The 25,375-nt window shown below is 54.6% G+C and overlaps 1 protein-coding gene across 1 annotated transcript in view; it reads left to right on the forward strand.

The window, feature by feature from the left end:
* The window catches only part of LRRC8A (leucine rich repeat containing 8 VRAC subunit A), a 31,382-nt gene extending 9,019 nt beyond the window's left edge, over window positions 1-22,363 (forward strand). Inside the window, exons 3-4 of the mRNA XM_049629983.1 lie at window positions 12,746-14,910; window positions 20,468-22,363. Coding sequence (XP_049485940.1) covers window positions 12,754-14,910; window positions 20,468-20,743 — 2,433 coding nt within the window. The 5' untranslated portion in view covers window positions 12,746-12,753 and the 3' untranslated portion in view covers window positions 20,744-22,363. The remainder of the gene's footprint in view (window positions 1-12,745; window positions 14,911-20,467) is intronic.
* The last annotated feature ends 3,012 nt before the right edge of the window (window positions 22,364-25,375 follow it).

Consider the following 25,375-nt stretch of genomic DNA (forward strand, 5'->3'; position numbering starts at 1 on the left):
TGGGGGGTCTGGTTTGTACTTGGAGATGCCATTCCTTGTGGCTCGGCCCTCACCTGGGTGTCTTCCCCCACTGAGTTCTGGGAGGGTTTTCTGCAGTGACAGGTGGGTCGTGGTAAGCGTAACACCTTCCTCTGTGCCACACGGTGCATTATGTTGAGTAGTCACAGTAAGCCTCTGAGGCAGGTACGGTAATATTCCCATTTTGCAGTTGAGGAAACTGAGACTCAGAGGAAAAGTCATTTGTCCCCAGGGTCTGAGCCGACCCAACCTGGGGTGCTGCTTCCCAGCAGTGAGGACAGCACCCCGTGGAGTGTCGGTCACCTGGGTGGGGCAGGCAGGGGTGGGCCAACCTTTTCCTAACACAGTACACGGCAGGTACTTCTGGTAAACTTTTACAGTCGTCAGAAACCGCACGGTGAGGACGGCCTTCTGGTTTTCTTCCCAGGTATTTTTCCTGCTCAGAAAAGTACCAAATTTAAATAACAGAAGAGTGAGTGTATGGTATAGACAACCCTCTGCTATCTGATCCGCCCTCAGACTTAACTGCATATAGTTCTATGTATAGCTCTCCAGATTTTTCTATGCATACAGTAATAAGTTAGGGATACAATTTTTTTAAAACAAGAATAGGATCATGCCTCTTTTGCCCTGATTTTTTTTTAAATTGCGGTAAGGGGGGTGCCTGGGTGGCTCAGTCGGTTAAGCGTCCGACTTCAGCTCGGGTCACGATGTCGCGGTCCGTGAATTTGAGCCCCGCGTCGGGCTCTGGGCTGATGGCTCGGAGCCTGGAGCCTGCTTCCGATTCTGTGTCTCCCTCTCTCTCTGACCCTCCCCCGTTCATGCTCTGTCTCTCTCTGTCTCAAAAATAAATAAATGTTAAAAAAAAATTTTTTTTTTTAATTGCGGTAAGATACACAAGTAAAATTATCATCTTAACCATTTTTATTAAAAAAAAATTTTTTTTTAAATGTTTATTTATTTTTGAGACAGAGAGACAGAGCATGAACGGGGGAGGGTCAGAGAGAGGGAGACACAGAATCCGAAACAGGCTCCAGGCTCTGAGCTGTCAGCACAGAGCCCAATGCAGGGCTCGAACTCACGGACCGTGAGGTCATGACCTGAGCTGAAGTCGGACACCCAACCGACCGAGCCACCCAGGCGCCCCTCATCTTAACCATTTTTAAACGCACAGTTCAGTGGCATTAATGCGTTCACACCATTCTGCGGCCCTCACCCCCCTTGAGCTCCAGAACTTTTTTTCATCTTGCAAACCTGAGACTCTGTGCTTGTTTTTTTGTTTGTTTGTTTTTAATATTTTTAACTTTATTTTTGAGAGAGAGAGACAGAGCACGAGCAGGGGAGGGGCAGAGAGAGGGAGACACAGAATCTGAAGCAGGCTCCAGGCTCTAAGCCATCAGCCCAGAGCCCAACGCGGGGCTCAAACCCACAAACGGTGAGATCATGACCTGAGGTGAAGTCAGATGCTTAACCGACTGAGCCACCCAGGCACCCCGATTTTTTTTTTTAATACCTCTTGGATATCTTTTGGGTCACTGTATACAGATGTATGAGGTAGGTAGCATTATTCTCAGTTTAAAAGTTTATTAATTATTTATTTATTAAAAAAAATTTTTTTTTACATTTATTTATTTTTGAGAAAGAGACAGAGAGAGACCGAGTATGAGCAGGGGAGGGGCAGAGAGAGAGGGAAACACAGAATCCAAAGCAGACTCCAGGCTCCAAGCTGTCAGCGCAGAGCCCAACGTGGGGCTCGAACCCATGAACCGTGAGATCATGACCTGAGCCAAAGTTGGACACTTAACCGACTGAGCCACCCAGGCACCCCTATTCTTATTTTAAAACTGTAAAAACAGAGGCTTGAGCTAATAATTTTCCCAGGGTCATGGAATGATTTCAGAGGAGAGCTGCTTTTGAACCTGTGTCTTCCCAGATCCAAAGCTGTTGCTCTCTGTGCCCTCCGCGATCTGGCTGCCACCAAGGGGGAAGATAGGGACTCTCCAGGGGCAGGGATATTCCGGCCTTGCCACAGGAACCTTCCCACTTCTCCCCGCCTGCATCTGCTGTGATGTGGAAAGGGTCTGACTGCATCCTACCCGCTTCAGCAGCTCGCTGGGCACAGGGCAGGACCAGGCAGGGGTGGTAACGTGTTCTCTAGGATCCTGAGAGACCACAGGTGAGGAGCAGGCCAGTTGGAAGGAGGATTTGAATTTGCTGCCCCAGCAGTAGGTCCAGAGCGGCCGCCTCCAGCCGAGCCTGGCAGGTGTGAGGACCAGAGAGAGGACCCGCCAGAGGGGGTAGAAACAGAGGATGATTTTGGAAAATTTTGTATGAAATAATTTAAGCACACGGAAAAGTATAAAACCAGAACAAATATCTTTGTATCCAGGACTCAGCTTTGTCGGTCCTTAATTTGTACAGTAATTGTGTTAGCTAGATTGTCTCTGTCTCAAATTATTTCAGACATAAGCAAAGCCTCTTCCCCAAGCCCTTTTGCTTCACCTCTCTGGATGAAATTATCTTGATTTGGGGGCTCTCCATGCATGTCTTTATAGCTTTACTACACATGGATATGTTACATTATAGAAAACCTTGCATAACACATAACATTATTCTGTAGCTTGTTTTTTGGCTCAGCATTGTTTCTGAGGTCCGTTCTTGTTAGTACATGTAGGTATAGATCATTAACTCATTGCTTTAGCATTCCGTTGTACGACGGTAATGATTTATCCTTTCTCCCGTTGATGGATGGGTTGCTGCTGATTTGGGGCTGTTAGGAGCAACTCTTTAGAGAGCATTCTTGTCCGTGACTTCTCGTGTGTGTAAAACAACTCCCTGAGATCTATAACTAGGAGAGAAGTCGCTGGATTGTAGGATATGTGCATCCTAACTCCTCGTCTAGGAATTCAGCATTTTTGCCAGTTGCAGGGGAATGAAGTGGCATCTGATTTGCATTCCCTGATTGGTAACGAGATTAGGAATTAATTTCATTCGTTAAATTCCATTTGCATTTTGTTCTTGTAAATTGTTCGTGTATTTTGCCGGGTTTTTTTTCCTTTTGGATTGTCTCTTTCTTGTGCTTGTAAGAGTTCTTCAGGGGCGCCTGGGTGGCTTGGTCGGTTAAGCGTCCGACTTCGGCTCAGGTCATGATCTCACGGTCCGTGAGTTCAAGCCCCGCGTCAGGCTCTGTGCTGACAGCTCAGAGCCTGAAGCCTGTTTCAGATTCTGTGTCTCCCTCTCTCTCTGCCCCTCCCCTGTTCATGCTCTGTCTCTCTCTGTCTCAAAAATAAATAAACATTAAAAAAAAAAAAAAGAAAAGAAAAAAAAAGAAGAGTTCTGTATTTGCCCTGGATAGTAATCCTTTGGTAGTTACACGCATTGTAAATATCTCTTCCAAATCTGTGCGTTCTTTTTACTTGTTTTTTATTATGTTCTTTGATATGCATGTATTTTATTTTATTTAATCTTTATTTATTTTTGAGAGAGAGAGAGAGAGAGAGAGACAGAGTGCGAGCGGGGTAGGAAAAGAGAGAGAGGGAGACACAGAATCCGAAGCAGGCTCCAGGCTCTGAGCTATCAGCACAGAGCCCAATGCGGAGCTCGAACTCACGAACCGTGAGGTCGTGACCTGAACCAATGTCGGACGTTTAACCGACTGAGCCACCCAGGCGCCCCTATTTTTTTTTTTTAATTCTTTTTTAATGTTTATTTACTTTTGACAGAGAGAGACAACATGAGTGGGGGAGGGGCAGAGAGAGGGAGACAGAGAATCCGAAGCAGGCTCCAGGCTCCCAGCTGTCAGCACAGAGCCCGATGCGGGGCTCGAACCCACAGACTGCAAGACCATGACCTGAGCCGAAGTTGGACGCTCAACCGACTGAGCCACCCAGGCGCTCCCAGGCACCCCTATTTGAACTTAATGTGATCACAATATCAATATCTTCCTGTAAGGATTTGTACTCTTTGTGGTAGGAAATCCTTTCTCATCCTAAGTTGATCTCTTAGATCTTTCTTCTTTTTTTTAAAGTTTATTTATTTATTTTGGGGTGCCTGGGTGGTCTAGTCGGTTGAGCGTCTGACTTCAGCTCAGGTCACGATCTCACCATTCTGGAGTTCAAGCCCTGCGTCGGGCTCTGTGCTGACAGCTCAGAGCCTGGAGCCTGCTTCGGATTCTGTGTCTCCCCTCCTCTCTGCCCCTCCCATGCTCATGCTCTCTGTTTCTCAATAATAAATAAACGTAAAAAAATTTTAAAGTATATTTATTTTGAGAGAGAGAGAGCACAGGAGGGGCAGAGAGAGAGAGAGGGACAGAGAGAGAATCCCAAGCAGGCTTTGTGCTGTCAGTGCAGAGTCTGATGCACAGCTCCAACTCGCGAACCACCAGATCATGACCTGAGCTGAAACCAAGAGTTGGAGGCTTAACCAACTGGGCCACCCAGGTGCCCCTTTTTTTAAACACTTTCAACTTTTGGGGCACGTGAGTGGCTCAGTTTGTTGAGGGTCTGATTCTTGATTTCGGCTTGGGTCATTATCCCAGGGTTGTGGGATCGAGCCCTGCCCATGTTGGCCTCCTTGGAGCTTTTGTCTTAGGTCTTTGGTTCATTGGAATTTATTTTCATATTAAGGAAGTAGATGAGGCTATGCTTTTTTTCATGTGAGTACCTGAGAGCCAGCTCCATTCATGGACGCCCATTCTTTCCCTCGACCTGCAAAGCTAACACTCTTCATGTCTGTTTCCAGACATTTCAGGGTCTGTTTCTAGGCTCGCCCTTCTGTTCCTTTGATCCATCCATCTATCCCTACATCACAATACCACATTGGCTGAATTCCTATATCTTTGTGGTCAGTCTCCTCTCACCTTGTTCTTCCAAATTGTCTTAGCTATGCTTGATCCCTTGGAATTGTGATTTTATTTTATTTTATTTTATTTTATTTTATTATTTTTTACCCAAATTTTATTTTTATTGCTATTTTTTTTAAATTGAAGTGTTGATCTTTTATTTATTTATTTAAAAAAAAATTTTTTTTTAAACGTTTATTTATTTTTGAGACAGAGAGAGACAGAGCATGAATGGGGGAGGGTCAGAGAGAGAGGGAGACACAGAATCCGAAACAGGCTCCAGGCTCTGAGCAATCAGCACAGAGCCCGACGCGGGGCTTGAACTCACGGACCGCGAGATCACGACCTGAGCCGAAGTCGGACGCTTAACCGACTGAGCCACCCAGGCGCCCCTATTTTTTTAAGTATATGAAATTTATTGTCAACTTGCTTTCCATACAACACCCAGTGCTCATCCCAAAAGATGCCCTTGGAATTGTGATTTTATTTTATTATTTTTTTTTAAATTTTTTTTTTACATTTATTTATTTTTGAGAAACAGAGTGAGACAAAGCATGAGCGGGGGAGGGGCAGAGAGAGAAGGAGACACAGAATCCAAAGCAGGCTCCAGGCTCTGAGCAGGCGGTCAGCACGGAGCCTGACGCGGGGCTCGAACCCACGAATTGTGAGATCATGACCTGAGCCGAAGTCAGACGCTCAACCGACTGGGCCACCCAGGCGCCCCGGAATTGTGATTTTAAAAAAATCCTTTCGGGGCTCCTGGCTGGCTCGGTCAGAAGAGCATGTGACTCTTGATCTCGGGGTCATGAGTTCAAACCCCATGTTGAGTGTAGAGATTACTGAAAAAAATAAACTTAAAAAAAAAAACCACAAAAAAACCCCAAACTTCATTACCTGACTAGCGTAATAGAAAATAGAGGTAAGTTTGGAGTGAAAAAAGATTATAAACAGCAGTCTGATGTCACTGCCAATATGGTTCAAATGTATGTGTTAAGTTTTATTTGTATACATAAAACTCGTAACGGAAGAATTACTCCACCACAGTTTGATTACCTACTCTTTGCAGGTAGCATACTTCTGACGTTTTTCCTCTTATCAAGTCATTGGGTGTCTTGCTCTAACAAGTTTTCATTCTTTCATAGCGTTTTATCATCTGATCATTTAATGAGTCTTTAACCAGTCACCCAGTAATGGGCATCTGGGTTGTTTCCAATTTTCCCAGGGCATAAATAACACTCTGATGAACATTCCTGTGACTGACTTTTGTCCTGCTCTTTCGCAGACAACTGCCATCCTTCCTCCTACGGCCTCCTTCCTGAGCTCCACCCAGATCGGCAGGTCTTGTCTCCACTGCTGTATTCTGGGCTCTGCACAAGGGCCCCCGGATGAGTCTGGGCTGGCCTCTGTCCTGCAGGACTCCTAGCCTCCCTGGCCCCCGGCCCCTGGGTGGCCTCTTGCCCACTGCCTCCGAAGCTTTACTTGGGTGCAGCCATTGGTCTCCCACTTCACTGGTGGATGTTAACCCCTGACTTCTAGGAGGGCACAGTCTGTAGCTCAGAGTGAGGCCTCCATTCTGGAAAAGAAGTAGTCAGCCCAGAGCTCAGAGGACAGCAAGGCACATTGCCTTTTTGTCTTTTCTCAGTTCCCTGAGTTCAACCCGTTCATCTTTGTCCTCTATTCAGGATCCTTTCCAAATTCTCCATCTCCTGGGGCAAAGACCTGACCTGATCTGACCCAATTCCCCACTGCCCTCCCCAAACTGCCCTCCCAGAACTTCAAAAGAACACCTGATCCCCACATGAGAACTGATTTTCTTTTTCTTCTTCTTTTTTTTAAGGCTCTGTTTCTTTTGAACTCTACTGTTTTATCAATCACAAAGATAATGCATGCTGGTAAAAAATTAGTTTCTTTTAATTCTGTTTCTTATTCCCTCTCGGAGAGGGAGCCCCTCCCCACGGTGCAGGGACTGTGGGTCAAGGGTTTATCAGAATGAGATTATATTTATTTATTTTTCTGGATCTTGCTTTTTATCCAAAATGGTATTACATACACAGCTACTTCGTTCCATTGAAAAGGTCGCATCCTCGTTCCCGCCCACGCGGGCCAGGCCCCGCCCACAGTGGTCCAGGCCCGCCCACCGTGGGCCAGGCCCCACCCACCGGTGTCTCTTTGCCTGGTATCTGCCAGCCCTCTGGGTGGTTTTCCTCCTTCCATTTCCTTCCTTTGTGCTTCTGTTCTGTGCACTTTTCAGCCACCCCTGACTGTCTGTTGAAGTCGGGGTTGCTCCGGGGGGCCAGGCCCATGTCTGGTTTAGCCGTATCCCACAGATGGGGGCGCACTGAGGCTCAGAGACATGAAGGCGCCTGCCCAGGGTCACTCCACCACTCAGGACAGAGCCCAGACTAGCCCGGCCATCCCTCCAGCTCTAAGCTCACAGCATGTAGCTTGGGGCTTGCTCTCCACCTGACCGATGGGCCATACACAGGCAGTTTGGGAAAACTCATTTCAGTGACTTCTGATAGTCCTGAGAGCTTGGCAGGGCATCTGTGTCCCCCACCCCACCCCCCATTTTATGGCTGGGGAAACCAACGTGCCACGAGGGAAAGGAGTCCTGGCTCCTGGACACACTGCTCCCTCCCTGCTGGCTGCAGGCAGGGGTGGCCAGGACAAGGGGGTGTTTGGTGGCATCGGCGGCTCTAGAGCCAAGCCTTGCTGGCTGACCTCAGGGTGGGCCACAGACAGTGTGAAAGGAGGTGCCCAAGGCAGGCACAGGCCTGGGATCACATGCCCCTCGGTCCCTTGACCACCTTTTACAAGATGTGGGCATATCCACGACAGAGTCTCTGCCCCCTTTGGGACAGGGAAACAGGCCATGGGGGAGACAAGCTATTCCAGACCCCTGCCCGGAGGCGATGCAAGCTGGGGAGGGGCTCAGTGCAGGGAGGGGATGAACACACTGCCTGCAGGAACCGGCCTGGGCGGAGTGCTTTCTGTAACCGGAAACGAGATCCCCACTTCCTTGAACCCGCTCCCTTTCCCTGTGGCGCCCTCCTGAGCACGGGGGTCTGCTTCCAGGTGGGATCTGCTCCACCCGGGTGGCCCCCTGGAGCTGCTGCAGGGCCGGGCTCCACTGTGGATCTGGCTCTGAAGGTGGCCTCTGTCACTTACAGCCAGGGTGAAGTTGGGCCAGTGGCTTCTCTCTCTGAGCCTCAGTTTCCCTATCTGTAAAATGGTTGTGGGGAATATCCTTCAGCCTTAAAAGGGAAAGGAATTCTGACCCGTGCTAAGACACGGATGAACTTTGAGGGCCCTGTATTAAATGGAATACGGCAGACACAAAGAGACGAATCTTGCTGCACGGCTCCGTTCACGAAGCACCTGGGATAGTCAGCTTTATAGAGACGGAAAGTAGCATGGCGGTTGCCAGGGGCTGGGGGAGGGGGCAGCGGGGAGTTGGTGTTGAATGGGGACAGAGCAGACCCATGGTGGTGGTGGTGGCTGTACGACAATGGCAGTGTATTTAATGCCACTGAATGACATACCTAAAAATGGTTAAAACAGTCAGTTCTATGTTATGTGTATATGACCACAGTGAAATTTGGACAAAAAGAAATGGGTGTGGTGGGGGGGGACGGTGCCTGACTGGCTCAGTCGGTAGAGCGTGGCTCTTGATCTCAGGGTCATGAGTTTAAGTCCCACGTTGGGTGTAGAGCTCACTTAAAAAAAAGAAAAAAAAAATGGGTGCTGGAACTATGTGCTCGTCCTGGACTTGGCCCTGAGTCTTTAGTTTGGGAACAGGAGCTGCCCCTGTGGATGTTCAGTGCTCTTGAGTCACTGACTCGTGGGGCGGGTCCCTGCACTGGAGATCCCTACCTGGGGCGGGGTGGGGTGTGAGGGGCTCTGTCTCCTTCCCAGGGGCCCTCGGAGTTGGGCGGAGCCTCCGTTTCCTCCCTGTCAGGATGTGCAGCCCTGCCCACATCCACCTGAAACTCGCTGCTGCCCTCCCTCCCCGCCATGCCTGGGCCCTGCCCTTCCCTGCGTCCCACTCCTGTCCCGTCCTCTCGGGCTCTCTCTTGAGACCCGCTGATTTTATTGAGCACCTACTATGCGCCAAAGACTCCTGCCCTGAAGGAGCAAGACGAGGAGGTGCCTGAACCTCCTGCCTGCCCGCCCCACTCTGCGCTAAGCACTGTAAAAGCATGAAATTCTGTGGACGCTTTCCAGCAGCCCTGTGAGGTGTCTGTGCAGAACCTGAGGCCCAAAGCCAGCAAGGACCTTGCCCAAGGTCCTGCAGCGAGATCGAGGCTGGCAGATCTCAGCTCAGCCTTCTTGGCCACCGGCTTGCCCCCCCTCAGCCTCAGCAAGAGCTGCTTGGGAGCGGGCTGCCCCTACCACCTAGCTGTTGGTTGTCGGGGGCCCCTGGGGCAGGCGCCCCTCCTTCGCATCCCTGGGGACTAAAGCCTGGGGTTTGGTGCCTGCACCTCCTTTCCAGATTTCTTCCAAAACCCCAGCAGAGAGGGGCAGTGCCTTGTCCAGAGTTCCACAGTGAGCTGGTGGCAGAGGTGAGGCAGAAATAGGGTGCAGCTAGAGGGTCACCCCCACGGGGCCCGGCCTGCACCGAACTCCCAGCCAGGGCCCCTGGCTCTGCACCCTGAGACTCCACGAGGCTCTTCTCAGCAGGGAGGCGGCATCTGTGTCTCCCACCACTGCCCACGAGCTCCCACTGGACACAGAGGCCCCTGAGGCGTGGACACACCTTGGGCACTTTCATCGTCCCCAGAAGGCTGAGCCAAGGGCTGGATGGCAGCGAGTTCAGGATGTGCTTGAGACCAGGTGTTTGGGGTCAGGGGCAAGCTAAGAGCCAGACATACCGGTCTGGAATGGCCTGGGCTGTTTCCTCCCTCTGTCGGCCTCCAGTTCCCTCACCTGTAAACGGAGCTGTGCACTGTTCCCACCTCAGAAGTCAGGAAGCCACATGTGCAAAGCCCTAGGACGGCAGGGCCCAGAGGCCACTCCTCACCGTGAGACCGGGTGTCCCCACTAGGCTGGCACACCCGCCTCCCTCCAAAACTGTGAGTTTGCAACCACATCCTGCCTGGTCATAAACTGCACCGCCCCCAGCGTCTGGCGTCCTGCCGTGGCCGGGCCGGCTGGTGCACGCCCTCGGGCGCTCGGTCTCGGCCCCTCCTCCCTTCCCATCCCCAGCCTTTGGGTGCCTGCCTGGATGTGGGCTTGGGGAACTGGCGAGGGAGGGACGAGTATCCGGGTCTCTTTCAGCTGGAGGCTGGCTGTGTGATTCCGCGAGCCCTCCCCGGGGTGCCCCCTCCCCAGGAGTGTAAGGAGCCAGCCAGTCATTAGAGGCCCAGGCCTTCTCGCCAGGAGGGCTGACCCCTGGGCTGGAGCTGGTGGCCCAGGGAGGGTGGTGGCGTCTACTGGCCCCGTGGTGACCTGAGTTCTGGGAACCCCAGGGGGGCAGGGAAGCTGGACTCCCGGGTGTGGCCTCTTGGCATGGTCACGCTGACAGCAAGCCCGTGCAGCAGTGATGACCCAAGTGGGGAGGCAGAGGGACAGGCCCGGGTTCAGTCCCAGTTCTGCCCTGAGTCGTAGAGTGTCCGTGGCAGGTGACTTCACTTCCCTGAGCTCAGTTCCCCCGTCTGTGGAACGAGGCCAAAGACAGGCCTGCGCGTGGGCATCGAAGGGATTCCGTGGTGTGGGCTAGCCCGGTGCCTGGCACACGTCCATCTGAGTGCCCCGATTCCCTCTCAGAGTCCTGGGTTGCTTTCTTCCTGTCCTTCCCACCCATCCCGGTGCGCCCTGGAAAGACAGGATGGAACACATTTGGCGTTTGCAGGGAGGCCCGTTTTATGAATGTTTCATTACCGTGGTCATCATTAACATTACCAACAGTTAGAATGAGGGGGGCAGTCCCGTAGTCCGGGCACCCTGGTTCCTCTCCCAAGAGAAACAGACCAGTCTGTCAAAATACAAGTACTTAAACCTTGGTTTAAAGTCTAGATTCTAGGGGCACCTGGGTGGCTCAGTCAGTCGAATGCCAGACTTCGGCTCAGGTCATGATCTCATGGCGCATGAGATCGAGCCCCGTGTTGGGCTCCTTGCTGACAGTGTGGAGTCTGCTTGGGGTTCTCTCTTCCTTTCCCTTTCTTTCTGCCTCTCTCTCTCTTTCAAAATAAGTAAACTTAAAAAAAAAAATCTCGTTGGGGCTCCTGGGTGGCTCAGTCGGTTAAGCGTCCCACTTCGGCTCAGGTCACGATCTCACAGTTCGGGAGTTCGAGCCCCGCGTCGGGCTCTGTGCTGACAGCTCGGAGCCTGGAGCCTGTTTCAGATTCTGTGTCTCCCTCTCTCTCTCTGACCCTCCCCCATTCATGCTCTGTCTCTCTCTGTCTCAAAAAAAAAAAATTGTTTTTTTTTTTAAATCTAGATTCTACATTGGAAAATAGGGAGTAAAATAAAATTCACAATTTTATTTTAAAAAATATGCACAGAAAGGACTGGAAGGTTATTACGCATTGAAAAGTTAACAGTAGGCAGCCCTGGCGGTGTTCTTACAAGGGATTTCTTTTTTTGTGTTTATGCTTTTTTATATTTCCCCAAGCGTTCTCTGGTGAACATAGAGTACTTTTTAAAATTTCGTTACAGTCTTGCAGACCAGTAGTTGTAAGGGCAGTGTATCTTGGCAGGGTGATTGCAGACAGCCCAAGCACAGGATTCCTTTCGCACCTTCATTTTGTTGCACTCCTCCTGTATGTCGCTGGCTGGATTTCCTGAATGTGGCTTCTTACGCAGTATTCCCCAAACTTGGCCGATCGTTAGTGTCACCAAAGTCAAGTGTAAGCTCTACCTGAGACCTGCCGAATTGAACTCTCCAGGGAGATAATATGCTGCTATTTTTAATTTCCTTATACACACACATGTAGATGCACACAGCCAGAGATGATAATAATAATAATAATAATAATAATAATTGTGATATCATCCAGCATGCGGCGGCGATCGGTCTTGTTTTCTTGTCTTCTCTCTGCTTGGCCGCACCCCCTACTCTGTGTGTGTGTGTGTGTGTGTGTGTGTGTGTGTGTGTGTAAGAAAGACTCCCTTCAGGATCCAGTAGGGACATAATTACATGCATCCTCATAGAATTTTTTTGAATTTCCCTATTTGTCTTACAAAAGTGAGTTCATGGGCACCTGGGTGGCATAGTCGGTGAAGCGTCCGACCCTTGGTTTCAGCTCAGGTCATGGTCTCACTGAGTTCGAGCCCTTCACTGGGCTCTGTGCTGACAATGCAGAGCCCGCTTGGGATTCTCTCTCTCTGTCTCTCCGGCCCTCTCCTGCTCACACTGTCTCTGTCTCTCTCAAAAATAAATAAATAAACTTAAAAGAAAAAAGTGAGTTCACATCAAGCCCCCTCTTCTACATTGGGATTTCTCACACTTGGAGGAAACCTCTTCGGGTCACTGGGGCAGCAGCATCACGGCCCTGGTTCCAAGTGAACTGGGAGTTTTCAGCAAGCCCCTCTGCTCAGTCTGATCGTTAATAGGATGCAGCCCGGGGACAGGAATTCCCAAATGGTCCTGCTGGAATGCAGGGCGAGGCCACCTTAGCCATCTGTCGGCGTGGGTCCTGACCTCAGCTCTTGGTCTTCACGTCTGCTAAGTCCGGAGGCCACCTGCCTTCCCCTGTGCTGGTGTCCCGGCCGCCTGGTGGCCACATAGTTCTGGACAGAGGCTGATCGGTGGGCCACCCTGTGCGTGGCAGGGCTGTGACTCCCAGCCCGACTCAAGGTGGAATGTTGGACGATGGGTGCGCCGTCTCCCGGGTCCCAGACAGCCAGGCCGCCCTGTGGTAACCCCCTCCTGTGGGTCCCTTTCAGGTTGCACCATGATTCCAGTGACAGAGCTCCGCTACTTTGCGGACACGCAGCCAGCCTACCGGATCCTGAAGCCATGGTGGGACGTGTTCACCGACTACATCTCCATTGTCATGCTGATGATCGCGGTCTTTGGGGGCACACTGCAGGTCACCCAGGACAAGATGATCTGCCTGCCTTGTAAGTGGGTCACCAAGGACTCCTGCAACGACTCATTCCGGGGCTGGGCAGCCCCTGGCCCAGAGCCCACCTACCCGAACTCCACGGTCCTGCCGACCCCCGGCTCAGGCCCCACGGGCATCAAGTACGACCTGGACCGGCACCAGTACAACTACGTGGACGCCGTGTGCTACGAGAACCGCCTGCACTGGTTCGCCAAGTACTTCCCCTACCTGGTGCTCCTGCACACGCTCATCTTCCTGGCCTGCAGCAACTTCTGGTTCAAGTTTCCGCGCACGAGCTCGAAGCTGGAGCACTTCGTGTCTATCCTGCTCAAGTGCTTCGACTCGCCTTGGACCACACGCGCCCTGTCCGAGACGGTGGTGGAAGAGAGCGACCCCAAGCCGGCCTTCAGCAAGATGAACGGCTCCATGGACAAGAAGTCGTCGACGGTCAGCGAAGACGTGGAGGCCACCGTGCCCATGCTGCAGCGGACCAAGTCCCGGATCGAGCAGGGCATCGTGGACCGCTCGGAGACGGGCGTGCTGGACAAGAAGGAGGGCGAGCAGGCCAAGGCGCTGTTCGAGAAGGTGAAGAAGTTCCGCACCCACGTGGAGGAGGGGGACATCGTGTACCGCCTCTACATGCGGCAGACCATCATCAAGGTGGTCAAGTTCATCCTCATCATCTGCTACACCGTCTACTACGTGCACAACATCAAGTTCGACGTGGACTGCACCGTGGACATCGAGAGCCTGACGGGCTACCGCACCTACCGCTGTGCCCACCCGCTGGCCACGCTCTTCAAGATCCTGGCGTCCTTCTACATCAGCCTGGTCATCTTCTACGGCCTCATCTGCATGTACACGCTGTGGTGGATGCTGCGGCGCTCCCTCAAGAAGTACTCGTTCGAGTCCATCCGCGAGGAGAGCAGCTACAGCGACATCCCCGACGTCAAGAACGACTTCGCCTTCATGCTCCACCTCATCGACCAGTACGACCCGCTCTATTCGAAGCGCTTCGCCGTCTTCCTGTCGGAGGTGAGCGAGAACAAGCTGCGGCAGCTGAACCTCAACAACGAGTGGACGCTGGACAAGCTGCGGCAGCGGCTCACCAAGAACGCGCAGGACAAGCTGGAGCTGCACCTGTTCATGCTCAGCGGCATCCCCGACACCGTGTTCGACCTGGTGGAGCTGGAGGTGCTGAAGCTGGAGCTGATCCCGGACGTGACCATCCCGCCCAGCATCGCCCAGCTCACGGGCCTCAAGGAGCTGTGGCTGTACCACACGGCGGCCAAGATCGAGGCGCCCGCCCTGGCCTTCCTGCGCGAGAACCTGCGGGCCCTGCACATCAAGTTCACGGACATCAAGGAGATCCCGCTGTGGATCTACAGCCTGAAGACCCTGGAGGAGCTGCACCTGACGGGCAACCTGAGCGCGGAGAACAACCGCTACATCGTCATCGACGGGCTGCGCGAGCTCAAGCGTCTCAAGGTGCTGCGGCTCAAGAGCAACCTGACCAAGCTGCCCCAGGTGGTCACCGACGTGGGCGTGCACCTGCAGAAGCTGTCCATCAACAACGAGGGCACCAAGCTCATCGTCCTCAACAGCCTCAAGAAGATGGTGAACCTGACCGAGCTGGAGCTGATCCGCTGCGACCTGGAGCGGATCCCGCACTCCATCTTCAGCCTCCACAACCTGCAGGAGATCGACCTCAAGGACAACAACCTCAAGACCATCGAGGAGATCATCAGCTTCCAGCACCTGCACCGCCTCACCTGCCTTAAGCTGTGGTACAACCACATCGCCTACATCCCCATCCAGATCGGCAACCTCACCAACCTCGAGCGCCTCTATCTGAACCGCAACAAGATCGAGAAGATCCCCACCCAGCTCTTCTACTGCCGCAAGCTGCGCTACCTGGACCTCAGCCACAACAACCTGACCTTCCTCCCCGCCGATATCGGCCTCCTGCAGAACCTCCAGAACTTGGCGGTCACGGCCAACCGGGTGAGTGGCTTGGCCGTGGCTCCGCAGGGGGGCCCGGCGGAGGCCTTTGGCGGAGGAGGGGGAGGTGTTCAGGAGGCTCGGTGTCTCGGGGTGGTCGGGATGGCCTGAGGCTCCTGGGTTGGCGGTCCTCCCCCGCCCCCGTGGTTCCCAGAAGCACCCGGGAGGAGCTTGTTGGGAATACAGATTCCCGGGCCCCAGGCCAGTCCTGCCGACCTGGGCTTGGGAGCCTGTCTTTGCCATAGGATGCTGCAGAGTCCTTCTGGGGGGGGGGCGGGGGGGGGGGGGGGGGGGGGGGGGGGGTGCCTGTCCCTGAAGGGACCCGGGGCACGTTCCTTATAGGCAGGGGTGTGCTGGGGCAGGAGGTCCGAGGGCTGGGTTGTGGGAGGCAGGACCCGGCCTGGAGCTGGCTCTAGATCGCATTTGGAGTCGAGGGGCCAATCTGGATCCACTGGAGACAGAAACCGTGGGTGGCTGGTGCTCACCGAGGCGAAACCGGGTGGTTTCTGCAACTCTTTGCACTGCTCACACCCTTCCCCCTCTGTGTTTTGGGGTGGTAGAGGGCACAGTCGGGCTTGTCGCCACCTGCCTTTTTGGAGAGGAAGTTGTACAAACCATTTCAGGCCAGCAGTGTGGGAGGCGATGCCCTGGAGGGCTACAAATCGTTGGTAGCCCTGCGTGCTAGCCCCTCGCCTGCCCAGGGAAGCCCCCCACCCAAGGGCCCCTTCTCAGAGGCAGGCGGGTGGAGTTGAGGGCAGGGTGCTCCTGTGGCCCTGTGGTCAGGTCTCTGTAGTGCAGGCAAAGCCACAGCCTCTGGAAGGACCTCCCCCTGCCCGCCCCTCCTGCGCACCTGCAGGAGGGGTGACACATTCCTGGTCTCCGCTTTCAGGGTGGAGACTGGCAGTGAGGCAGGTGGCGGTGGGAGCCCCAGGCCAGGAGTGCAGACTCTGGAGACCTGGTTCGGACACCATCCCTGCGCCGCCCTGCGGCCAGGGGCACAAAGCCGCCCACCCTTTGCAGGGCACGAAGCTCCCGGCAGGAGCTCTCTCATTTCAGGCAGTCCCTGAAATGCCCCTGCCCCAGGAAAGGACACACCTTCTCCAGTGTCACTCAGATTGAAGGGTCTGGGTCCCCCTCTCCTCCGCCCTAAGCCTCTCTCAGTACAAACCAACCTGACGCTTCCATAGATCAGGGGTGGTGACAAGTCCTGTCTTCCTCCCCCAAATCATGACTGAGCGTACAAGGGCGAAGGTCATGTCCCAGGTTGCCTCACTGGAGAATCTGCCCCCATGGCCTGGGACAGGCCACTGATCAGGAAAATTGGACCTCTGGGGAGAAGCCACATTTGGGCAGCACCAGACAGACCCCAACACTTCCTTTAATACGTGGAGGGGGACCAAGCGGCTCCCCCAGAGCACAGTGTGGGGCCAGATTGCCCCTGGAATTGGGTCCACTAAGGCATCTCACAACCCTTTGTCTGGGGGGTGGCGTGGGGCAGCTTGCTGGGCCCTCCTTCCTGATGGAGGGTGCAGCAGACGTCCAGCCTGGCTCGAAGTTCCATCCGCTAACCCCCGCTGCTCACCCCTAACAGGCCTATTAGGTCGTGCCTATTGGCTGAGGTCACCCCTCAGGAAAGGAGCTGGCGACAGGCAGACAGGCACGCTGTTGCTGTCCCGAGGAAGGAGACCCTCTGCAGCCCTATTTAGCACACTGTTTAATCACATCCTGTCTCCGCCCCTGGAATGCCAGAGGCCTCTGTAAAAAAATTCACTTGGGCAGGATCCTTGTCAGGCCCATCCTTTCAAGCTGGAGCCCCTCTCCTCCTCCTTTGTGAGCATCCCCCCGCCCCTGGGGCTGCAGGTGGACAGGGAGGGGTGGGTGTGACCTGGCTCAGGCCCTTAGCTGCTCTTTTCCCAGGTTTAAACTCGTGTGAATAGACACGGAAAACTGGTGTTCATCTGTCCACAAATCCATTTATTCATTCTTTCATTGATTTGGTAAATGCTTTTCAAGCACTCCTAGCATGGGACAAGGTGCTGGGGACACAGGGACGAACAAGGCCCACTGGCTGCCCATCTGGAGGCTCCTGGGCATACACGGGAGCGGCCTCAACCCAGATTTAGGTCAGGAGGGCCTCATGGAGGAAGGGACATCTCACCTGGCCCTGAGGACGAGGAGGAGTCCGCCAGATGAAGAGGAAAGGGGAGAGTCCAGTAGGTTCTGTCCATGGGGGAGGAGCAGCCTGAGGCCAGGATTGGTAGGAGAGTCCTGTTCTTCTTCCTTGTCTGCATCAGATCGTCCCTGTGCCCCTTGTCTGGTGACGTGGGTCTTGGCACACAGGAAACGTTTACCAGATACTGGTTGATTGAGTGCATGAAGGAACGACCTAACTTACAACTGGGAGAGACTGATCTTGCTGCAGTATGAGGCTGTGGGTTTGAGGGACAAGATGAGCGAGGTCAAGAGCTGGCAGAAAACCCAGGCGCAGCCACCGGCGGGGGACGCGGGGTGACAGAGGCTGCTGCGGGTGGAGAGACATCGGCGGCAGAATCCGCAGGATGGGGCTGGATCGGATGCGGGACAAGGGGAGAGCTCCGAGTGACTCTGGGCTTCTCACTTGGCTGCCTGGGAAGATGGGCCATTGAAACGGGATGTAGAGGGAGTCACTGGTTTTCAGAGAGGAGAGCGTATGTCCCGTGTTGAGGGTCTGGCGCCCCTGGGACGTCCAAGGGATGTTCATGTTGAGTCAGCCTGAAGCCCAGGGAATCCGCCCTGTGCCCACCCAGGCTCCTGCGTGAAGACGGGTCCTTGTCGAGATCACTGGGGAGAAGATGGAGGGAGAGAGGAGTCTGGCTCAAGCCTTTGGGGTGGAAGCGAAAGAGACCAGGCAGGAGAGTGTGGGCTTACGGCACGCGGGACAGTGGGGTGAAAGAATGGGTTCAGGTCCAACGGATTAGGAGGGACTGTTGGTGACTCTGGCCGGATAGTTTCAGGGGTGGACAGGGGCAGAAGCTGGATCACAGTGAAGCAAGAGACAGTGTTTGTCCAGATGGTTTGCTGGGAGGGGTGGAGGGCCATGGAGCAACCCCAGAGGCTTCTGGGAGGGGCTTTTTTTCAAAGACTGGCGGGACTTGAGGGCCCCTCAGTGCTGATAGTGGAGCCACTGAGGTCCCTGGGCCATAGGAGAGGGCAGGATCGGGGTGATGGGAAAGGACCTCGACCCTTCAGCAGCTGAGTGACACCTCGGGAAGAAGGACAGGCCCAAAGGACAGGGGTGGCTGTGGCGGGGCGCCAAGCCACTGGAGGGACCTTCCCTTTTTGCTGTGGGACGTGGAGAGAGCTCACTGGATGGGGCAGGGATTGCTCCGGGGACGCGGTGTTTTAGGGAGGCAGTTCTGCACGTGAACCCCAGCTGTGCCACTCACTGGGCCAGGCCTCTCACGCTTCCCTGACCGTTGAGTCGTCAGAAGAGGCCACTGTGGTGGAGAGCGGACTCTCTGGGGGGCTCAGGCCCCCCCCCCCCAGTCCTGCCAGAGCCCGCTTCCCATCATCCCTCTGACCGTCATGTCCCTCAGCGTCAGTCCTGCTCACCTGGAAGCCACCTTGGCCCCATCCCTGACCGCTGGGCATAACGGGGGCTGGTTTGGGAGGCCTGGGGCAGGAGTCTCTTTTAAAACATCCTCAGACACAGAACATTGAAGGCGACATGCGTTTCCAGTCCTACCCTTTCATTATACAGAGGGGGAAACTGACGCACAGGGAGGGAAAGGGACTTGCCCAGGGCTACACTGGCAGGGAGCGCCGTATTTGGCACAATGGGAGCACAGCACAGGCTCCAATCAGAGGAAGCCAGGCTTACTCACATCCTCTCTCGACCTTTCTGGCTGTGTAGTCTCGGACACGTTGCATTTCGCCTCTCCAGGCCTCAGCAGGACAATGGGGATGGGGACAGAGCAGCCTCAGAGAGGTTACTGAACAGTCTTTCCGTCGTCCTCACGCGGGATCGAGTGGGGTGCCTCCTGCCCCTCGTACCTGAAGGAGGTTGTTTTGGCAAAAACAGGTTCAGTAAGAACCGTGTTTATAGCTGATTCCTCACAGAAGGGCAGGGAGGAAGGTGGCATTTGTGCGGCCTTTCCTATGCACCTAGAGACACAGCAGGTCCCCATGTGGGCTCCACCGTTTGTTCCTTGCTCCACCGATGGTGTGGACGGATAGCAGAGGGTCATGGGTTTGAGCCCCACATCAGGCTCCCCGCTGTCAATGTGGAGCCTGATTTGGATCCTCTGTCCTCCGCCCTCTGCCGCTCCCCTGCTTGGGCCCTCGCTCTCTCTCTCTCTCTCTCTCTCTCTCTCAAAAACAAATAAACGTTAAAAAAAAAAAAAGTATCAGTGCTCTGATCGAGCCTGGTATGTAGAAAGTTGCATGTGGGCATTGCCCATTATTCAGATTTTGCAAAATAGGAGGGGAATGGCCAATACTGGGCTCCCGGCACTCATGGTCAGGGTGTGACTTGAGGAGGGGACTGAGGCCCAGGACAGGGAAGTGACACAGCTGGGGTCCCCACCCGTACTGGCACACTGTCTCCAGTTCTCAGCAACAGTTCAGGGCGTACAATTTTCTCGGCATGCTTCTCCCTTTCCTAAATGGTCCTTTTTTTTTTTTTTTTTTTAACGTTTCTTTATTTTTTTTTTATTTTTTATTTAAAAAAAATTTTTTTTAACGTTTATTTATTTTTGAGACAAAGAGAGACAGAGCATGAACAGGGGAGGGGCAGAGAGAGAGGGAGACACAGAATCCGAAACAGGCTCCAGGCTCTGAGTTGTCAGCACAGAGCCGGACGCGGGGCTCGAACTCACGGACCGTGAGATCATGACCTGAGCCGAAGTCGGACGCTTAACCGACCGAGCCACCCAGGCGCCCCAACGTTTCTTTATTTTTGAGAGGGAGATAGACAGCTGAGCGGGGGAGGGACAGAGAGACACAGAGAGGGAGACACAGAATCCGAGGCAGGCTCCAGGCTCCGAGCTGTCAGCACAGAGCCCGACGCGGGGCTCGAACCCACAAACGGTGAGATCATGACCTGAGCTGAAGTCGGACGCTTAACCGACTGAGTCACCCAGGCGCCCCTCATAAATTGTTCTTAAATCAGGCAAGACCCACAGGTGAGGCCTGGACGGTGGAGGGAGTGGGGAGCGGTTAGTGGAGTAGCTGGCCTGGCCGCTGTGATGTGCGGGGGGACCAGGTGCTGGGAGACAGCGGGGACCCAGGTGGCCCCCATCCTGCCCTCCCAGAGCCCACGGTCCAGGAGTGACCGGTGGCCGAGCAGCTTCCCCACGGAGGGATCGGTGCTCCTGGGGACCGTGGGGGCCATAGGTTCCCCGGGAGGCCGGGGAAGGCTTCCCAGAAGAGGTGAGTACGGAATGATTCTTCAAGTACGGGTGGGAGTCAGCTGGGCTTCGGGCCGGACGGTACTGGTGCGGGGGGAGCGGGGAGAAGCCTCGGCCAAGGCCCCGGGTCTGTGCTGTGCCCCTCACTCGGGCCCTCTGCTCCTCCCCTGCAGATCGAGGCACTGCCCCCGGAACTCTTCCAGTGCCGGAAGCTGCGGGCGCTGCACCTGGGCAACAACGTTCTGCAGTCACTGCCCTCCAGGGTGGGCGAGCTGACCAACCTGACCCAGATCGAGCTGCGGGGCAACCGGCTGGAGTGTCTGCCCGTGGAGCTGGGCGAGTGCCCGCTGCTCAAGCGCAGCGGCCTGGTGGTGGAGGAGGACCTGTTCAACACGTTGCCGCCAGAGGTGAAGGAGCGGCTGTGGAGGGCTGACAAGGAGCAGGCCTGAGCGCTGGCGGACGGCTGAGCACGGGGCCGCCGAGGAGCCCTGGGACCCAGGGACCCAGGCACCCAGGGACAACCAGCCAGGTCTCAGCCAGGCCAGGAGCCCGGGGCTGGACGTCGGCTGGGCTGCAGCGACAGGACAGTACCTGAGGGGCTGGCCCCTTTTCTCCTTCGAGACTCATGCCCCCCAGGGCGGGCGCCTTGTCGGGGAGATCAGAGACCTAAGTCGTAGAGTGCAGTATTTGGACAATCAGGGCCTCTTCCCTGGAGGCCATCTCTGCCGCCAGAGGCCCAGGGACACTTACTTAGCTCTTGGTATTTATTTTTCGCCACTTCCCACCCCTCCCTCCGGATAACTTCTACATTCCCAAGAAAGTCCAGCTCAGATGGGGGAGGTGTTGAAGGAAGGGTGGGCCGTGTCCCTTTTTCTTTTTTTTGGTGATGCCACCGGCGGTACCCACCCAGACTTGAGCAGAGTGGTCCAGGGAGAACCAGCCGTGGATAGTCGCCGCCCCCCCCCCCCCACCTTGGTGCGGGGGCCGGGCTCTGGCGGTATGGCCCAGGGGGACGGTAGGCCGCCAGGTAGAAAGGCCAGGCCTGGGGCTTGCCTCATCAGTTTTAGATTTTTTTTTTTTTTTAAGTAAAAAAAAAAAAGAAAAAGAAATTTTTTTTTAAAGCTTTGAAAATTGATGGTTTGGGTATTAAAAAGAAAAAAACTAAAAAAAAAAAAAAAAAAAAGACAGTGAAGGCCAGTGAGTTGGGGTCTCAGGGCGGAATGGCAGCTTCAGAGCAGAGCAGCAAGACCCTGAATTGTATTTCCTCCCCCCCGGGTGCAGGCTGCCGAATGTCTTCCGAGTCTGGTGTGACCTCGGTCCAGGAGTTCTGTTTGTTCCTCTCCTCTCCCAGGACGGGGAATTTTGTTTTGTTTTGTTTTGTTTTTTGGTGTCTTGTTTTCTTCTCCATGTGTCTTGGCAGGCACTCATTTCTGTGGCTGTTGGCCAGAGGGAATGTTCTAGAGCTGCCAAGAAAGGAGGAGACTCGGGTTGGCTAATCCCCGGATGAACGGTGCTCCATCGTCCCGTCCCTCGTCTCAGTGTTAAAGAGCCAGGAGGAGCTACCTCGCCCGGACTCTGCTTTCCCACCTCACGTGTCACGACTTTGCCCAGTGCCACCACTAGCCTCAGCTGCTGACATCAGCCTTGTCACCACCTGGTCCTAAAGAAGAGACACTCGGAGGCGGGGTCGTGGGTGGGGAGGTCGCTGCTGGGAGGGTGGGCTCCCCAGGTCTTAGTTCCAGTTTCTGTCCCGGGCGCCTGGCACACACAGCCCCCTCAGCACCTGGTTGCTGGAAGCCACCTCACTTTAGATCAGTCACCGGGGTCCCCGCGTTAGAAGGGTCCCCCCCCCCTTAGATCAATCACTTGGACACTAAGGCACGTTTTAGCGTCTCTTGTCTTTAATGATTACGTCCATTTGTCTGTCCATGTGTGTTTCCTGCGTCATATCGGCGGATGTAATCCTCAGAAATAATGCACACTAGCCTTTGACGACCATGAAGCAATCCGTTACATGAGGGTCTGAACTTGTAGACTCGGTTCAAATATCAAATAAATCTATAACAGAAGGTAGCCTTTGGAGGTCTCTGTGTCGTTGCGGGGGGGATGGGGGGGCTTCCCTCAGCTCTCTGAGTCCCGCTGGGCCCTGTGGACTAGTTTGTGGAACAGCCACCGATGGGCACCTAGAAGGTGGTTCACCGCCCCTCTCCCTGCCGGGGGAGACCTCAAGCCCCGTGGAGGCAGCCTCTGTTGCGTGTCTGGTGTGGCCCAGGCCGGGGATCCCACGGCCACCCAGTCGCCTGTGGTTTGGACCTTCGTGAGCTTTGGCGGGGGAAGGCATGGGGGCACTGGAATACTCTCCATCCTTGTCCCAGCTCTGTTACTCCCTGCACAAAGCCGGGCCGATCCCTTCCCTCCCAGGGCCTCCATACCCCCATCTATGCAATGGGCGTTTCCACTCTGTGCTCTCACAGGGACCCTTGTAATTCCTAACAGCCATTCCCCTGGGCTCCTCAGAGGTGGGGCGGCGGGTCACTGCAGAGAACCTGACCGGCTCCTGGCCCCTTGGGAGCCTGCTGAAGGGGCAGGGGTCAAGGGCAGAGCTGCCTTCAAATCGTAGCTCTGCCATTTATCTGACGTGGGGCCACAGAGTCCTCGTTTGTAAAATCAGACTAGCGTTGGCAACCTTGCAGGACTGTTCTGAGGCTTACTGGTGACAATTATGTGGTAGGTGGAGTTTTGAACAGAGGGCCTGGCTTTTAGTGCCCAATAACTGACACTGTCCACCTGGACCAGTGAGGCTTGCGCTGGGCCGACCTGGGGACCCAGGGGCAGGGGGCTTTTGGTGAAGAAGAAAGGCCATTGGATCTTAGCGATGAGGCCTTAGCTGCTGCTTGGTGGGCTGTGATCCCTTCGGAGACCCTCCTGTATCGCCACGGTGGAGGCGTTTTCCCCTCCTGTCTGGTCTGGCACCTCCCAACCCCCGCTCCCCCATCCAGTCTTGGGGCCCCCCAGCGACCCCAGAAAGAGGAGTGTTGCCTCTGGAGCTGGTTAGCTTTTGGGAAAAACCACAATGCAAACCCACTTCCCAAAGCCTGAGCAGAATGAATGAACAAATCTTGGGAGGGCCATCCCTTCCCTCTCCCCTCCCCCCCATCCTCCCGGGCTCTAGGCTCCAAACCTCAGTGGTAGTCTTTCCTCTGATTACAACAGCAGTTTGGAAAACTGGGGGAAGTTCAACAATAAGATAAAAATATCCTCACATTCCACCCAGAACAGCCCCTGCTAACTTCTGCTCAACAGCTGGTAGGTACTTAGTAAATGCCAGGCCCTGTGCCAAGCTCTTCATCAGAGGTAAAGCGCCGAGCTTCCTCCTTACGAGAGGTATTTATGTTATCCCCAAATTAAGGATGGGGAACGCAGGGCCCAGGCCTGGACTGAGACCCGGTCTGCCTCCCTGAGCTCCACTACAAGCCTTTGGTGGGGGTTCCCAGGGAAGCTGTTGGCCCAGCAGGATCGGACCCTTACCATGCTCTTGGCACATGGTCGGTGTCTGTATTTTCGGGCCACCGCAACACATGGGGCCAGGACAGTGGGGAATGCGCCCTGCCTCACGTGAGCTCCGTCTCACCTGTATCTCCTGCATGGTTCTGTCTTCAGCCTGCCCTGCTCCCCCAGCCTAGCTCCTCAGAACCTCTTCTCCATTCTCAGGAGCCTGGCCACCCTCTCCTGGCCCTCAGGAATCGACACCAAGCAGCTATTCTCGATGCCGTGGCCCAGAAAACATGACTTGGGCCCAAGGCTCCCAAAGGCTGAGCTCATGTCCCCATGCTCACTGCCAAGACAGTCTGTCCCTTTACCATTCAGGAAAACGTCATTTCAGGGAAGTCCAGCGGCCAGTTTTCAGAAGCTGCAGCCAGAATGGCCCCATTAGCTGCTGAGCAGGTCTGGTGGGTGCTGTTCTTGTTCTGACGGCTGGTCTCCACAATGCCAGCCAGACTTGAGACGCCAAACATCTTCGGCCTGGGGGGTGGGGAAGAGGAACCTAGAGCTTTTCCCTTCCTCATTCTGAAGACACAGCCCCCCACTCCATAGCCCCCTCCCCCCCTTTTCTTTTTCTGAGAATGATTTATTTAGGGGCGCCTGGGCGGCTCAGTCGTTTAAGCATCCCACTTTGGCTCAGGTCATGATCTTCAGGTTCGTGAGTTTGAGCCCCGTGTTGGGCTCTGTGCTGACAGCTCAGAGCCTGGAGCCTGCTTCGGATTCTGTGTCTCCTCTCTGCCCCTCCCCGGCTCATGCTCTGTCTCTCAAAAATGAATAAACGTTAAAAAAAAAATGTTTATTTAAGTGATCTCTGCACCCAGTGTGGGGCTTGAACTCACACCCCAGAGATCAAGAGTCCAGAGATGGAGAGTTGCAAGCTCTTTGAACTGAGCCAGCCAGGAGCCCCTAGCCCCTTCTGCTAAGATTGCCTTTTATCTGCTATCCTCCTCTGAGCCATAGGCTGACCCCTACCCCCTCCTTTAATCCTCCCAAGACTGGGAGAATTTCAGAGCATCAGAGCCGGGAGGGGCCCAGATAATTCTCTGAGGACCTTTTCCACCTTTGGAAAGTAAAGCCACTTGGCCCAATCTGACCAGTCTGACGTGCAGATCCCCCAGGCCCACCCTGCACCCCCACCCCACCCCATATTGATGCTGGTAGCCTGAGGACTTTCTAATCCTTACGTGAAGTCTAGAGAGGGGCTGACATTCATCAGAGGTCACAGTGAGTGGTGGTGCCTGGTCTGCGACTCAGGGGTCCTCCTGCCTACCCAGCTTCTTTCTTTGCCCTGACACTCCTGGAATACAATTTCTAGGCACCTGGTAAGCAGTCACAGTAGGGTGGTTTCTGGAAAGAACCTGGGAGGGAGCTGTTAAAAACCATGAAGGGAATTGAAAAGGGCTAATCCTGGATTAACTGGGAGGATGGACCCAGGGTATTGAGCTGGGTCAGAGGCAAGGGCCCCAACCAGGCACAGAAGTCGGGGGGGGGGGGGCACGGGGGTCCAGGCAGGCCTGTGTGTACTTGGGGGAGGAGAG

This window comes from Panthera uncia, chromosome D4 (assembly GCF_023721935.1).
Source record: "Panthera uncia isolate 11264 chromosome D4, Puncia_PCG_1.0, whole genome shotgun sequence".
NCBI classification, from domain to species: Eukaryota; Metazoa; Chordata; class Mammalia; order Carnivora; family Felidae; genus Panthera; species Panthera uncia.